We start from the raw sequence: 16340 nt of genomic DNA, 5'->3' as shown, positions 1-16340 counted from the left end.
AGACGCATTTCCAATACACATTTCCACCAAACTTATTTGTGACGGTTTATTAGTGCGACGTTGACAACCATTTGATGGTAAAATTTTCAGCGTTGCCCAATCCGTGAAATAACCACGGATGTCACGTGTTAATTAGCCCGTTGTTAATATTTCCATGATCGACCCATCGGTAAATTTTGTGGATGATCGGTCGGGGAGCTTTTTACCCACACCTATTTCTCAGTGACCTTCACTAACGGATTACTAATGGACTATACCCTTGACGAAATTAAAAGCCCTTTGCTTTGTATTATATTTACAGAAACAAGCATTAATTGTTTAATCATGTAAATGTAAATAAACAACAAATAGAAACTAAGTTTGGTATTAGGCAGACCATCAATGTGCTTTTCTAAATACTATATTTTTTCCTATATTTGCACGTGGTCACCGAAAATTAATATAGTCTTCGGCAAACAAAGTCCAGTTGAACAATGTTTGTCTTATTGTCTCCACTTTACGCACTCACTTGAACATCAGTTGATCGATAAATTTTGTGTTTAGAGGCTGATCTACAAAGAGAGTATTATGTTTTACCATCAAAATGACAAACGTTTGGCGAACCTAAGCCTTGCACTACTACACGCGATTGGTTTGGGAGTTCGATTAGAAAAGTAATAAAACTAACCCGGTTGTAAACTGTGTTCCCCAAGTAATACGGTTGAGGTATTACGGTTGAGGTGTGAGTTCGAGGAATGTACAGATTCATGTAGCAGAGATTTAGACGCAAACATGTAGTAATAGATACACATATATCTTGGTATTCAATGACAAAAAGCTCTTTAAAATAATAACAAATATACTAGCATGATGAAACAATTTATTACATATTAACATGATAAAACAATCTATTAGATATTAACAAGACTTATTAAATATTTTCAATTGAAACACTGGCTAGTCACGTAGGCATAAGTAATGAATGTACACATTGGTTCCTTCATTGGGTTCTTTAAAACCATGTAATTAATCATCAGCCTGATACCTCCACATGGTTCCATTTGTTTGTGATTGTTTCAATGTAAGCAGTAGCTTTGCTGTCAATACGAGGATCGGCCCAGCGTCCAGCTCGGTCTTGGTCACTTGGATACACTTTGTAAGCCTTCACTGAGTCATCCCAAACGTCATCTTCTCTTAGGCTCTTCTTATGCTTGAAGATGCCGAAGAACGAAAAAGAAGATGACTTCCTCTGAGATTTGTTTCCCCCCATTTCTTTCAAGTATGAGAAAGTTGAAGCAAAGGAAGAGTCACTTACTTTGTAAGTGTTTGTGCTAGCACAACTCAGGCTCTTGGTTTCTAAGAGTCAGGCTCCCTATATATTTATAGAGGGATGCTACCTTAATATGGAGGGATCGTGTGGATCCAAGCAAAGGAGAATCTTGATATACTTGATCTTAACCGTTGAATCAATTGCATGGTGTTCCAAAAAGATTTTAAAGTTATTGATCTATGAGTAGGTAACAACTTAGGCACAGAACATATTATGACCACCTCTCTTTTCATTGTTGACTAGTGAAATCACTTGGGCTTATTTTGTAGACCATTGAATGAATTTTCTCTTTCCATGTAATTTTCTTGGCTTGTTCATCAATCAAGTTAACAAAACATATTTTATTATTGATGATATTAGATGTGGTTTGGTTTACGTGATTCCTTAGCATTTATAATATCTAATTCTGTTATGCTTTGTTGTAGACATTTTGTTCTTTGATCAACACCTATTGGGAATAATGTTGCTTAGGATTAAAGATCGACCGGGAAATGCTATAGCTTAAAATATTGCAATGATGCTCTTTGTGGGACTCAGGTACCCCCTACGACTATTAACTATCATCTATGTCACTAGTTGTCTGCGAATTAAGTTTGTACAATCAAACCGGTGTTAATAATCTCTTTGTTTAAGTGTAAAAACTATCGTATTAAGTATATGTACTTTCCACTTACAAAGAATAGATAATTTTCTTGCCAAGTGGGGCTAGCTTACTTGATAAAGGCTCTTGCCTTTGCCTTTGCCTTTTAGTGGGAGGACTTGGCTTCAATACCAACCAAAGATGATTTATTTGTAAATATATAAGTTTGAGAAAGTAACATTAGCCATTCAAAATAAAAAAAAGAAAGAAAAGAAAAAGAAAACTACTACGTATTAGAGTATAGAGAATGGTTTAGCATTCCACTCTTCCTATCACATTAGATTTCGCTTTGTTTCACTTTCTTCTATTTTAAAAGCGAGGGGGGGGGGGTGTTCCACCTTCCACTGCAACTTCGATTTCCATGTCATTTTATTTGTTAAATACAATATATTAAAGAAACATTACATATAAAAGGTTAAATGTATAAACGGTGTTATACGATTCTCAATTTATGATTTAATGGAACCTAACAATGACCCTCTCGCAAACCCTTCACTTTTTTGTGCATTTTGTTAGTGAACAGTCTTCTTCTCCGATAGTCCACCTTTTACGACCATTGGTTACAATGACTTTCCGTTGTGTGCGTCTACGCCACACGTTAGCCGTGCCGGGTTGTCTATTAGGTACTGTGTTTCGGGTTGGGAATTTGGTGGTTTTGATTAGTGGTATTGTGTTGTGCTCATGATGGATATAGTTTGATGATTTTAAACACAAAACAAGCCTTAAATTTATAAAAATGATATTAAACGCTCATTCATGATAATACACAAAAGGCAATCGCACTCATGTTATAACTAATATAGCTTCGGTAAAATAACAAATTTCGTCCGAGGATATAAAGGCGGTCCATAGTGGAATTTGGTCATTGTCTAGTTAAATCCAAATAGGTGAGTTTGAAGTGGTTCTTTGACAAAGAAAAGATAACAAAATAAAGGAATGTTAGTGCATATTATGTACCTACGCCACTGTGCGAATAGGCTAGATAGAGCGTGTGTTGAATATTGTATAGTTGAGTTACGAACACATGACATTGGAGAGAACGAGAGACGTTCGTACGGATGTAACACCTTCGTGCGAATGTAACACCTTAGTGCGTATGTAACTACATCCGCACGGACAGGCTCATCTACACGGATGTGTTCATCCGTCCCAACCTCATGTATATATATAGTGTCGTGTGTTCGTTAGTTGATAAGTTTTGGAGATCACAGAGCGGAAATGCTGGAGAAATTTTGTTTCTCCAGCTTGTAAAGCTTGTAAATGATGTATACTCTTTCGGTATGAATTAATCATTCGACTTATGACAAGATTTCTACTGAGTTAGTTCTTTTCTACCCAAACTTACGTCTAAATCCGTTGGATACTGAACTCTCAAGGAATTTAAATGATAATCAACTATAAGAAAGAATTAGTTAGGTTATATTCTCCCTTAATGATAAAACTGATTTCAAATTACGGATTTGTAAAAGATCACTAACCAGATGTAGAAATGGCTCCGGCTAAGGTTACCAAACCATACAACTCTTTGAAAAGTTTCCTTGATCATATCACATGACAACTACCTAAAGTTGTTCTATGAAGCAACTGATGATACATGTGTTAGTGCAATAACATGAGATGACCTTTGTTACGGGTATCAATCCCCATAACAATATTGGAAAGTTTCCACGATCATGTCAGATAACCATCACAATGTTGGAATCAAAATATCAAGTGATGTACAAATTAGGATTCAACCCATTAATCACCAATCACTATGAACACTTTGGTTAATGCCATTTTCTCAAATGTAGTGAAAATGTGCTTAACAAAGTCCTTATAATTCATGTATATAACCTATCATTGTAAAGTAAAAACTTTTAGAATCAAATTCACAAATCACAAGTTCTAACACTCTTTCAAGTTAACATACTACTAGAAAATATGGCTTTTGACACCACATATTAGGTAGCAAAACGGTAGCAATTGCCATATTGCCACCATTTTGTAACCGAAAATGCGGTGGCAAAAACAGCCGTGTCAATTGCCCTATTGTCACCAAATAGCCACCACTTTTATACTTTGCTACCAGATTTTTGTCACCACAAAAACGGTCAAAATTATTTGTGACCGCTCCATGTTTGCTGCTCGATAGCCTTGTTTGCTACCAAGTTGTGACGGTTTTTTTGCCACCGTTTTGGTACCATTTAGCCACCGATGTTGTCACCATTTAGCCACCGTTTTCATTGAAAATTTGCTACCATTTAATGACATATTTGCTACCATTTCATTTAAAATTTGCAACCATAGCGGTTTCTCTATTTCCAGATTTTCCATTTTCCATGCTTTTTACATCGTAATTTCTATAATATTAGAAATTTATATAAAATAATCGAATAAAATTACAAAATCCCAAAAATGTATAAAATTATAAAACATTCTAATATAAATGCTAACTAAAACATTAAATTACCGAAATTATCCTAATATGATAAACATCAAAACGTTCAAAACCAAATGTTTATAGCCTATCTTCGAACCATAGCGGTTAACATAGCTTCAATTTGTGACATCCTATTGAGCATGACATCTTTGTCCACCTTATCTTTTTCTTTATCAGCCAACAAACCCGCAATAACTCCATTTAACCTTTCTTTTTCTTCATCCTTTTCCTTAACGAACTTCCTTGATAACCAACTTCGACTTTTCAATCTACAAAACAAACAATGAACAAAATCAAGAAGTCAGAATCAAAGAAAACGTCCAAATTCACACAACCGGACGAAAGAAGTCAAGTATTGGTGAGAAGTACTAGAAGTTAACAACAATGTACAAAGTAATAGATACAAGCATTTAAATTTTTAGTTACTATCCTACTAATTATAACTCCTACTGATCCATATCTAAATATATGACTAGGGGTGAGATTTTTAACCCAAACCCGAACCCGATTACAAGGAACCCAAATCCAAATAATGTCAATAAGTGAACACAAATATGGTATTTGGATTGGTAATCAGTTAACTTTAGGGAGATTCGCATTATCCGGTTAACCCGATTATATTTAAAAAAAAGCCGCCAAATGGGTCGATTTGATTGTTTTTTAATCAGTCTTAAACTATATTGTCTTTATTTGTTTCAGAGATCGGGTAACGGGTCAATAAACATCATATTCAAATATGTTATTATAAAGTATGGGTCACAACTGGGAATGGCAAAATGGGTGGGTTGGGCATGTTTGGGTAATAGGTTAGGATGGGTTTATTAATAAATGGGCTATGATGAGTTTAGGTCAAGATGGGTTTTAACTTTTTCTTTCCCCCAACCCAACAATAAATCATGATGTTTCTTACTCCGCCTGCAACCCTTTGTATGAAGTGAGAAAATATTTCACTGCAGCCACCAATCTTTGTTTACATTCATCTTCAATAATGTTTAAACCTACCTCATGTCGTATATATCTTCATCGAATCCCTTGACGATCCTTATCATAAAACCATGTCGTGTTAAATGTGTGGTTCCACCCGTTTAAAAGAGCACAACACGTTTTGCCATCTCTACTATTATGCCACATAAATAGCCATATAACTAAACAAGATCATTCAAGGTATGAATAAAATCAGATTTTTAACCTCCAAGAAGGTATAAATACTGTATAAATAGTTTGGGTCAGAAGACAATATAAATATGTAAAAGTCATAAACAATTGTGCAGAGACATTTTTTTCACACAGCTTATGAACATGTGTAAAACTTTTTCAAGAGGTTAATACTTATAAACAAGTACGAGTTACCTCATAACGGTCCATGGCGACATACATGCGACCTCCACCCGATGCGACCTGCGCATCAATGCCTTTCCCACGTAGCTCTGCAAGATCCTTTTCAAGTGTCTGTGCAAAGCCAACACTTGAACCATCCACAACACCACGGCTATCAGTAAGTGCATGAACACGTATCCTCTTGGCACCGCGTTCACAAGCACCTTTGAGTAGCAACTGCAGACCAATAAGTTAGACATGATGGTTATCAATAAAAAGTAGACAGATAGTTGTTGGTCCAATATGCAACATAGATGATAAATCACCAAAGAATGAGCAAAACCACACAAATTTGACACTGCATATGATCAGCTCATTTGATTATGAAGCTTAATTTTGTATACTCTTTCATAATAGATGCAAATTATTCAATATGAATTTTACCAGTAATGTAATACCGAACATTAAATTATCAAAAAGCAATAACAAAAAATGAAAGGGGATTAGAGAAATCACCCTTGAGCAAAAATTCGCCCAGCACCTTACCATGAGCCTTCACCAATCTCCACCGATCAGGGGCGCTCTGTAGACAACATATACCAAATTATTTTACTTTCGTTGCCAAGGGCAGTCCAACTAGAGGTGCTAAACGGGTTGTGTTTGCGGGTTGGCGGGTTCAACTCAATCCGAACCCGAAAATTTGACACAAACCCGAACCCGAAAATTTGACACAAACCCGAACCCAATCCGAACCCGAAAATCGTATCATACGTAAGAACCCGACACGACCCGAAGTTTCGTGGGTTGACCCGAACACGGCCTGTTCAACCCAATTTTTTTTTTTATTTTTTTTTTTCTGAAATTAACATATTGAAATTAAAATTTACTTAAAAACACAAATGTATATAATAATATCATATTTAAATTATAAAATCTATGTTAATTTCTCTTTTTAAGTTATAATTATTATATAAAATATATACCCCATTTAATTTATAACATAAAATATATTGTAAAAACATAATATAGTATAAATATGTTAAGCGGGTCAACCCGCCAACCCAACTAGGTTGATCCGAATCCGACCCGTTAACCTAAACAGGTTCGCGAGTTCAACCTGAAACTGACCCGAACCTCTTTTTATAATACATAATATTATGATTTTCAATAAATACTTTTGTGTGAATAAACAAAAAGTCAAAACAATCGATTTTCTAAATTCAGATGTGATCATTATGAAGTAATATCAAATGAATTAAGAAAGATGATGGGTAGAGTGTACGTTTTTTAAAGAATCCATCATTGGTGTCTCGGCAACATGGATGCAATTGTATTTGTCCGGTGAAGCTTCACCCCAACCCTAGGTACTACACTAAAAACAACACATCACCTAAAAACTCGAAATTGGTGAAATCAAAGTGATTTTTGTTTACAATACAGTTAAATCAAGTGAAGAAATCAAGAGAGAGTGGAGGATTTGTACCTTATGAGTGGATTTCCATGGATATTAGGACCCTAATTACGAGAATTTGGTGAAACGTAGGGGAGCAGGAGAGAAGCAAGGATTAAAATTTTGGGAGATGAGTTATTTGGTTGGAACCCTAATTTAATTGACTTTTGAAGTGCGCAGATCCACTAAAAAATATTCCGCCTATTTGAATTTTCATGTTGTCACCAATAAAATGGTCACAATTAACAAACACCTTTTTAATTTTCAAGTTTTTGCGTATTTTTCCCACAAATTGCCACCGAAAATAAAAAGGTGGCAAAAATTGCAACCACTTTGCTACCATATCATGGTAAATACACTTATTTTCATTTCCGTGGCAAATCAGTGGCTAAATTTGCTATCATTTTTTTCGGTAGCAAATTTTGGTCAAAATTGCCCAATTTTCTAATGTTTTATAATTTTTTTTATAAATTTTGGTTAAAGATTTAGACTCTAAAAATTTAGCACAAGACCAACCCCTCCGAGAGACACATCACATAAAAAGATCGTAATTTTTTCAAGATCGTAAGTACGGTAAACGGACATCCCAAAACAGCCTATTTTCTGTGAATTGAGTTATGCATGCTTAAGAGTTTGTAAAGTGTCGAATGTGCTACTTTTAGTGTCCGCTTGTGCGTAATGGTTGTATAATTGACGAATGACATGTCGTAGTGTATATTATGAACATGTGCTTTAAAACTACTCGGTAATATATTTGTGATAACTTGTACGCATGTTACCTGTTAGATATGTGTAAAACTTACGTGAATTTGCACACTTAAACCCTAACAATCTTGGTAACCATAATAGGACGTGGTTGGCCACTCTAACTCTGGCACTTTTAATCTGCCGAGCTAAGCTAAGATGAGTTCACACCTTTACTAAAAACATGTATTCCCGATGGTTGGGAACCTCACTTTCCCTGATATGGGATTGCCTAGTATTCCTGGGTTGGAATACTGTTAACTTCACTTTCCCTGGTTTGGGATTGCCTAGTATCCCTAGTTTGGGATACTGTTAAATGCTAGTTATATTGCATATCTTTAGCAGACTAAACGAACTCAATCTGAAAGTCCCACACATTATACTGATTAATCACCGGGGCCTGGCGAAAAGGATATTAGTTGATAGCGCTATTATGTTTGATAAGCCTCACACCGTACCTGGGAGGACGAGCGTGAATTTTTATGCCTTGGCAACTGGTCAATGATGATAGACATTGACCTGGGGCACAAACAACTTAACAGTCAAAGTTTCGGTACCATACAATTTAGTAGCTTAAAGATGGGGTAGCTTCCCATGACATGTTTTATAAACTGAGTAAGTTAACAACCTATGTTTTTGAAAACAATACTGAAAAACCGTGAACTCGCCAACTTTTTGTTGACACACTATTGCATGCTTTGCAGGTCGTTAGGTACAACGTGGGAGCTTACATTGGAGGAGGGTACTTGTTGCAAAGAACTATTTGATGGGTTCTTATTAAACAATTATGGGTTTTTAACGATTGTTTGGAATTTAAACTTTACGCTTCAACTCATAATCAGAGTTTGTTTAGGACTTTTAATTACTTAGTCACTGATCGTATTAATGGTGATGGGTTTTATTTACTTTAATTAATTGTTCAATATGATTGGTGGCATGATACTGGCCGGTCACACGCCTCGCGGTAACACTCCGCATGTGGAAATTGAGGGTGTGACAAATTCTGCTAATTTGGCCAAAGGGGGTATGAATCAGGAGCCTACAGTGGGGTTATTACCTCAGTGGCCGCCTCCTATCGTGAACAATAGTGCTAACTCCTCTGTTGTGAATCAAATCTTGGTGGATTCAGTAAGGAATCCCTCTAATATGGATATCCCTAAATCAATTGAAATGGGGGAGATGTGGTTTGTTTTGATAAGAAGAAATAATGAAATGAATCAGGGGTGATTATGGTTTATAATTTTGTCTATGTGGAAGAGAAGATATCCTAGGCTTTTAAAGGGATCAAATAATCAACCTCCTCATGCCATGCTAGAAATTGAGGGCCACGTAGGGCATAAACCTAACTGAGTTAGTGATCAGTTAGTGACATAGTGACACAACACACGAAGTGTTAAGTTGGGGGTTGTAAACGTCAAAGTGATAATGATAGTTGGAGGTGACATCGGCCAATAGCCAATAGTTAAGAGTGATAAAATCCAATAAGCCTTAATCAAATGACTTTTAATAGTTGAACGATATTTAGTTCTTTTCATTTTAATATATGTACACATTGTTAAGAAATTTTCTTGAAGAAATATCCATTTTGGTTTATTTCTTTGTTAAGAAATTTTCTTGAAGAAATATTCATTTTGGTTTATTTCTTTAAGTTAGGCTTTCTAACTTATATATATATATATATATATATATATAGGGGAAGGTTCATTTGAGAAGAAAAATTAATTGAGAAGAAAAAGAACAAAGGATAATTTTGTAAAACATTAAATAGTTTTTCACTTGTCTCATTTATTATCATTTTTGACTAATTAATTAGTCATAAAGACTATTATCCTCCATACTAACTTTTTTTGCCTACACACATCAAAAAGTTGTCCTACATATTTCGAAATTCATCCTACACGTTGAAATTTATCTTACACAACTCGTAATTTATGCGACACAACTTCTAATTTATCCTACACTTTAAATTATTTTATTTTATTTTTTTAAAAAAAAATATATATTTTGAAGATAAGTTACAAAAAATTTAATGTATTAGCTATTAAAGAGGAAAACTACAAATTAATGACCTATGTAGATTTACCAATGTACCCTTATAGTAACATTAATTACTTATATTAAATGAAGTAAAATAAAACATTCTTATTGGTTGAAATTTGTTCTTTTTTCTTCTTACAAAAAATTTCTTCTCATTTGAACTCTCCACTATATATATAGGGGACCGCTAAAATGAAAACCACCTCCAGTTGTAAGAACCATCAGAACTTTTTGATCCGGGACGAGTTGGACCAAAAATTTTTGTCATAAACGTAGATGCGTGTATTATAAACACATTTGTAAAAAAAAGATTCAAAAAAAAAAAAATGTCGTGAGTTGATGCGTGTGTAGTGTAATATATTTTTGATGTATATTTAAACCCTTTTTACACTTTTAGCCAAGTTTTAAATTTATAAAAACACGATATTCACTAACACTAAACACACATATGGGCAAGTGCACCCATCGTGGACGTAGTATAGTGTTGGTAAGATACCGAGGTCGTCCAAGGACACAAGAGCTTTTAATACTGGTTTATCCTCAACGTCTAATCAAATCAAAAAGTGAGAAAAATGTTTTTTTTTTAACTAAGAAAATAAAAACTAACTAAATGCTGAAAAATAAAATAAAATAAAAACAGATAGACAAGATGAATCACTTGGATCCGACACGTGTATTAGTATAACCTTTGATTATTTTCGCACTTTTGCACTTGTTTAAGAGATTATCTTAGTTATTGTAGTAGGCCCCTCTTTTGAAGGCGACGTTACCCTCAACCCAGTAGTTTGAGTCAGCAAGGATACAATCCTAAAGGGTCGGATTATTGAAAGATAATGAATTAAGTTATTAATGCAAATTGTGGTAGGCCCCGCTTTCGGCGGTGACGTTACCCTCGGCTAAGTAGTCTGAGTCAGCAGGGATACAGTCCTAAATAGCCGGGTTATAGTATTAATAGTAGTTAACTTATGAGGGGGTCAAAGAGTTTGGATCCCCGCCATCCAATACCTATGGGCATTGAAGGAGATCCTACTAAATTTGACCCAGGTCCCAAGCAGGACCTCTAAACGCTGAACAAGGGCAAGACCCTTACCAAACCGTTCCCTTAACCCCCGACCAGGTAGCCAACATACCTCCATATAGACCGTGGAGATATGAATGGTGAAAATCTTTTATTTTATATAGACAGTAAAATAATGCCAAGACACCACGGACAAACGATAAGGAAAGATCACCTTCAACATAAGCAACTAGTTATTAAAGTCATTAATACAAAACCAAATAAAAAGTGCAAAAGATTAAAAATAAAAAGTATTATACTAAACACTTGTCTTCACCAAGTGATGTAAGAGACTTAGGCAAACATGGCCTTGATTGTCAAGAACTCTTACGATCAATCTTGGATCCCGAGACGACTCACACACTCTACGATGGACAATGGATGATGGTGGTGGATGATGGTGTTATGGTGGGTGGTGGGTGGTGGATGAAGTGTGAGAGAGGTGGTGTGCCAAGGGATGAGTTGAAATGAAACCAAGCACTCCTATTTATAGGCTGAACAGAAGGCTGGGCACGGCCCCGTGTCCACTGGACACGCCCCCGTGCCCGTCTGACACTCTCTCTCCTCATTAATTGTAATTCGCAATTACAATTAATGCACCTGCTGTACTTTCACCACGCCCCCGTGCCCGCTGGACACGGCCCCGTGGTGGGCAATGGAAGCTTCTATAAGTTTGTCTTTTATGCTGCTTCTTGGGCACGGCCCCGTGCTGGCTGAGCACGGGGCGTGTTCAGACTTCTGCTTTCTCTTCTTTGCTCTGGAGGATGCTGTTGAGGGTCCGGGCAGTCTACTTTTATTCCTTTTCTTGTATTTATGCTAGAATTAGTTGTCTTTTTGCTTCTTTTGTGAATTTGAGCTCATTTCATCCTGAAAATACAAAAGGAAGACAAAAACACTCTTTTTCCAACATTAGTACTTAAAAAGGGTTAGTTTTATGCCTTAATTGATGTGATTTATATGTTGCATTTTACACACATCAAATACCCCCACACTTGAACTTTTGCTTGTCCTCAAGCAAAACTCTTTAAATGTGGCTTACACTCCCAAATGGAATAGGTAGAAGAGAAAGTTTTTGGCTTGTCATAGAGTGTCGGGAATCCAAGATCTTTGTAAGTTTTATTTTTATTTATTTACAATCCTATTCGTTATGATTTATTTAGAACGTTTCACAGGATAAATTACTTATTCGGGCATAGCATGCCTCATTAAAATTCCATTTATATACAAGTTCACATACCTCACGGGAGATCTCTCAACACTCGGCCGAAGGTGTATTTTTTTTTTTAGTGAATCACTCGAGAGCGGCATGGAACTTACGCCTTCCATAGGCTTGCCAAGCAATCAATCCTCCTCCTTTTTAACTTTTTACCTTTGTAAATATCAAGAGGACTTTTTGGGTGAAGGGTTAGGCTTGGGTTAAAGGTGGGTGGTTGGGTTAGTGGTTAGTAAAAGGGCGAAAATCGTAAAAAGCGTCGGTTTTTGTGACACACCTTGTTTTTAGTGACTCTTTATTTTGAAGTATTTCTCCAAACAAGCTTTTATATAGCTTTTGTTTGTTTTTGACTTCATCATATATTTTTTTTTTGATAAGTCACATAAAATAGCGAGCTTACGAAAAACGAGCTTGTTACTAAAATAAAGGGTGAAAAATAAAAAAAAGGGTTTTTGGTGGGTAAAAGGGGTTTTAGGGTAATGAAATGAAAGGTTTAGGCTCAAAGGGGCTAACTAGGGGGATTTTGGGTAGGTGGTAAAAAAAATGAAAAATAATGGTGTAGAAAGAAAAATATGGTTAGTCCTAATGCCTCCATCACTTACTTACTTGGGTTTAAGTTGGTAAGGACCGGGAATGTATCGTCGTGGCAAGTTCTAGAGTTGTAAGAACCAAGCGGCTATTCACACAAGAAACGAAAAATGAGCATTTAGTCTAAAGATGTATATTTGTATGTTCAATAAAGGCTCAAAACTCACTTTTGTGGGAATGGGTTTTTAATGCGATCAAGTATATATAATCGAATTTTTAACTAGACTTGTTATGCCGTTTCGTAATTTTCTTATGTTGGTTCTTTGTTATCACGACGCTATCGGTTGTAAATTTGTAAAAATATAACCTTTTTAGAACTTGTTATTCCCAAATTTAACCAAGACAAGTAAAAAAAAAACGAAAAGTTTTTGAAAAAAAAAATTTGGGGTGTTTAGCGGTTCCAATAGAGTTTTGTGTAAGGCTTGTAATTAGGATTTGCAAAATTCAAGGTTTTAGCATCCCCCCACACTTAAATTACACATTGTCCTCAATGTGTCCCAAAAATAAGATTTTCTGTTGATTAGAATGTGTAAAAGTGGGTTAAAAAGAAAAGATTTATGTTACTGGCATCCTGGACACGGCCCCATGGTGACCGGGCACGGCCCCGTGGTCAGGTGCCAGTAACAGAAATTAAAGAAATAAGACAGAAGCCTGGACACGGGGGCGTGTCCGCTGAACACTGCCCGTGTCCAGTTACCTGAACTGGGCGTTTTTCTGCAGGTGGCTCAGCATGGGGCCGTGTTGGTTGGGCACGGCCCGTGTTGAGCCTTCTGTGATGGAGATTTGTGTCTGGTTGCTCTGTTCTTTGTGCATGGGGCCATTTTTCTCGTTCCCTTTTTCATCCATTACCACCATGAGTGTGTTTTATTTCTGCAAATTAAAACTAAAAGATTAAAATAAACTAAGGATAGTTCCGCGGAATGCCTCCGTGGTGCGCCACGTTTATAAGGGTCCTTGGCTAGACCCAATGCGAGGTTATATGTTTTCTGAGTGGGATGCCTGGCGTCCCATGTTACACCGTCGGAGAGCAGCATCCAAGCTCGAATCAATAACCTTCATGTAATTGACCGGGTCGTCGTCCTCTATTCTCTTCCCAACTCCGAACTTTACTTCATCATCCCCATACCTCAAGGTGAGTGTTCCGTCATTCATATCTACCACTGCTTGGGCGGTGGCAAGGAAGGGTCTCCCTAGTATGAGGGGGACCTCGGTGTCTTCCTCCATATCGAGTATGACAAAGTCAGCTGGATAAACGAATCTGTTTACCTTTACCAAGACATTCTCGATGACACCTTGTGGGAATTTGACGGATCGATCAGCGAGTTGTATGCTCATTTTTGTAGGGCTCGTGGTTCCCAAGCCGAGTCTTTTGAACATTGATGAGGGCATGAGGTTAATGCTAGCCCCAAGGTCGGCTAAGGCATTACGAACGGGCGATTCCCCTATTGAGCAGGGAATCGTGAAGCTTCCGGGATCGATTTTCTTTTGGGGAAGTTTATTGAGTACGAGGGCAGAGCATTCTTCGCCTAAATTGACTAATTGCAAATTTTCAATTTTCTTTTTATGTGTAAGGAAGTCCCTCATGAATTTAGAGTACTTGGGCATTTGGGTTAGGACTTCGATAAAAGGAATATTGACATGCAATTGTTTTAACAGATTTTCGAACTTTGCGAATTGCTCATTGGTCTTTTGACGAATTAACCTACCGGGGTATGGAACTCGAGGAGCCTTGGTAGGCTCTGGTGACGGAGGGGAGTTCTTTTCCTGCAGAGGTGTGGGTATTGTTTCCTCTGTTGGCGGTGGCACTTCTGCAGGCCCTACGGTGCGGTTTCGTAGCGTGATGAGGTGAACTTGCGCTTTTGGGTTTGTTTCGGTATTGCTAGGTAATGCGCCTTGTGGTCTCTCGGCAAAATTTTGAGCTATTTGATTTAATTGTTTTTCTATGTTTTGAATACTAGCTTGTTGATTTCTAAAATTTGACTCTAATTGTAGAAATCTTTCCGAGTTTTTCTTTTCAGTGTCGGAGATGAGGCGAGATACAGTATCTTCGAGCCTTTCTCGTCCACTTTGTTGTTGAGTGAAATTCTGTGACTCATTTTTTGGTTGTTGAAAGTTTGTTCGTTGGGTTTGTTGGTTACTACTATTGCCGGGTTCCCTCCAACCAAGGTTTGGGTGGTTTCGCCATCCTTGGTTGTAAGTTCCCGTTGGGGGACCCGACGGCCTAGGTCTATTATCAATGTAGTTTACCATTTCTTGTTGATCGTCTGTTTCTTTCATACAACTCCAATTTTCATGTGACCCACCACACCCTTCACAAGCCATAACCGAGACTGTTTTTGTCATTTCCAATTTTTTTTATCTTTGAAGAAAGGGCCTCGATTTGGGCTTGTAAAGAAGTGCTTTCATCGACCTTATGGGCGCCCGGGGCGATAGACTTATTTCCCCGGGGGGTGTGCCATTGAAAATTGGTTTGAGCAATTTCCTCAATTTGATTATAAATTTCGTGTGGGCGTCGATTACCTAAAAGTCCCCCGGAGCTAGAATCAAGTGTCTGCCTAGTGTGTGGCAACAATCCATTATAGAAAGTGGATACTTGTTGCCATATTGCAAGGCCGTGATGGGGACACTTGCGTAATAGCTCCTTGAACCTTTCCCAAGTTTCATATAAGGATTCCCCGTCCTCTTGTGAATATGTATTAATTTCAGTCATTAACTTAGCAGTTTTAGCGGGAGGGAAATACTTATATAGAAATTTTTGGGCTAGTTCATCCCAGGTGTTTACCGATCCAGCTGGGAGGGTGTTGAGCCAAGCTTTCGCTCGGTCTTTTAGTGAGAAGGGAAACATACGGAGGCGGATGGCGTCGTTTGATGCTCTATTGATCCGAAAGGTATCACATATTTCCAAGAAATTAGTTATATGTAGATGGGGATCCTCGTCCGCAAGCCCATGGAAGGTTGCGGAGTTTTGGAGCATTTGTATCAAATGCGGCCGGAGTTCGAAGTTATTAGCTTCGACATTAGGAGCATTGATAGCGGCGCCTAGATTACCTACGGTGGGTTGTAGATAATCCATAAGGGTACGTTGGTCCGCCATTGGAGGTGGATCACCCGAAACCTTCTCTTGGTTTTTGGCTTTTAACCTTTTTCTGAGAAAGCGTTCGGGTTCTTCTAGTGGTTCTTTTATGTCTTTATTGGAACTGGAGCTCATACACTACGTGAGGTTGGCGTCGGGTTCCAAGTCCTGCAATAAAAAACAGAAAAGAATGTTGGTCAGAAGGTTCACCACGCCCTCGTGTTTAGCGAACACGGCCCGTGATCGGAGTTTCAGTGATTGTTTTCCAAATCCCAGTTACTGGAAGTTAGACACGGCCCCGTGTTGCACCGGCACGGCCCCGTGGTCAGACTTCTGTAACTTGGAAAACAAAAAAAAACTGCCAGTAACGATGCTGGGCACGGCCCGTGTCCGACCAGGCACGGCCCGTGCTGAGCCCTGCAGAAGCTGAAAAACTAAGAAAAATCCTAAAAATTAAAAAGAAAAATAAAAATATGATTAGGCCGTTGAT

General features: G+C 37.5%; 1 protein-coding gene and 1 non-coding gene across 17 annotated transcripts; one reads left to right on the top strand and one right to left on the bottom strand.

Annotated features, from left to right (window-relative positions):
* Positions 1-4274: 4274 nt before the first annotated feature.
* Positions 4275-7339, bottom strand: LOC110930614 (2,3-bisphosphoglycerate-independent phosphoglycerate mutase). 16 transcript variants are annotated; one of them, XR_004889110.1, is made up of 6 exons: positions 7172-7339; positions 6971-7078; positions 6230-6271; positions 5722-5925; positions 5374-5516; positions 4331-4640 (listed from the first exon to the last, which is right to left on the bottom strand). XR_004889110.1 is itself a non-coding variant. In XM_022173955.2 (5 exons), exons 3-5 carry the CDS (start codon positions 6235-6237, stop codon positions 4602-4604), a joined length of 276 nt encoding a protein of 91 aa, XP_022029647.1. In that variant the 5' UTR covers positions 6238-6271; positions 6971-7055; positions 7172-7324; the 3' UTR covers positions 4275-4601. The 16 variants fall into 16 exon arrangements, 7 of the variants coding, with proteins under 7 accessions (XP_022029647.1, XP_022029643.1, XP_035843732.1 ...); XR_004889108.1 differs by having other exon boundaries at positions 6971-7060; positions 7172-7338; XR_004889109.1 differs by having other exon boundaries at positions 6971-7055; positions 7172-7338.
* Positions 7340-15386: 8047 nt separating this feature from the next.
* On the top strand, positions 15387-15493 carry LOC118490917. Its single transcript, XR_004890142.1, has one exon. It is a non-coding gene; the product is annotated as a small nucleolar RNA R71 (small nucleolar RNA).
* Positions 15494-16340: the final 847 nt, after the last annotated feature.

The sequence above is a fragment of the Helianthus annuus genome, chromosome 3 (assembly GCF_002127325.2).
Source record: "Helianthus annuus cultivar XRQ/B chromosome 3, HanXRQr2.0-SUNRISE, whole genome shotgun sequence".
In the NCBI taxonomy this organism is placed as follows: Eukaryota; Viridiplantae; Streptophyta; class Magnoliopsida; order Asterales; family Asteraceae; genus Helianthus; species Helianthus annuus.
This window is presented reverse-complemented; position numbering and strand designations above follow the sequence as displayed.

What these genes read in the sequence shown, in the direction of transcription:
- LOC110930614 (XM_035987839.1), bottom strand. An exon ending in TCGCCATGGACCGTTATGAG is followed by an intron (nt 4,641 to 5,721) that starts GTAACTCGTACT and finishes TTTGTTTTGTAG; the next exon opens with ATTGAAAAGTCGAAGTTGGT.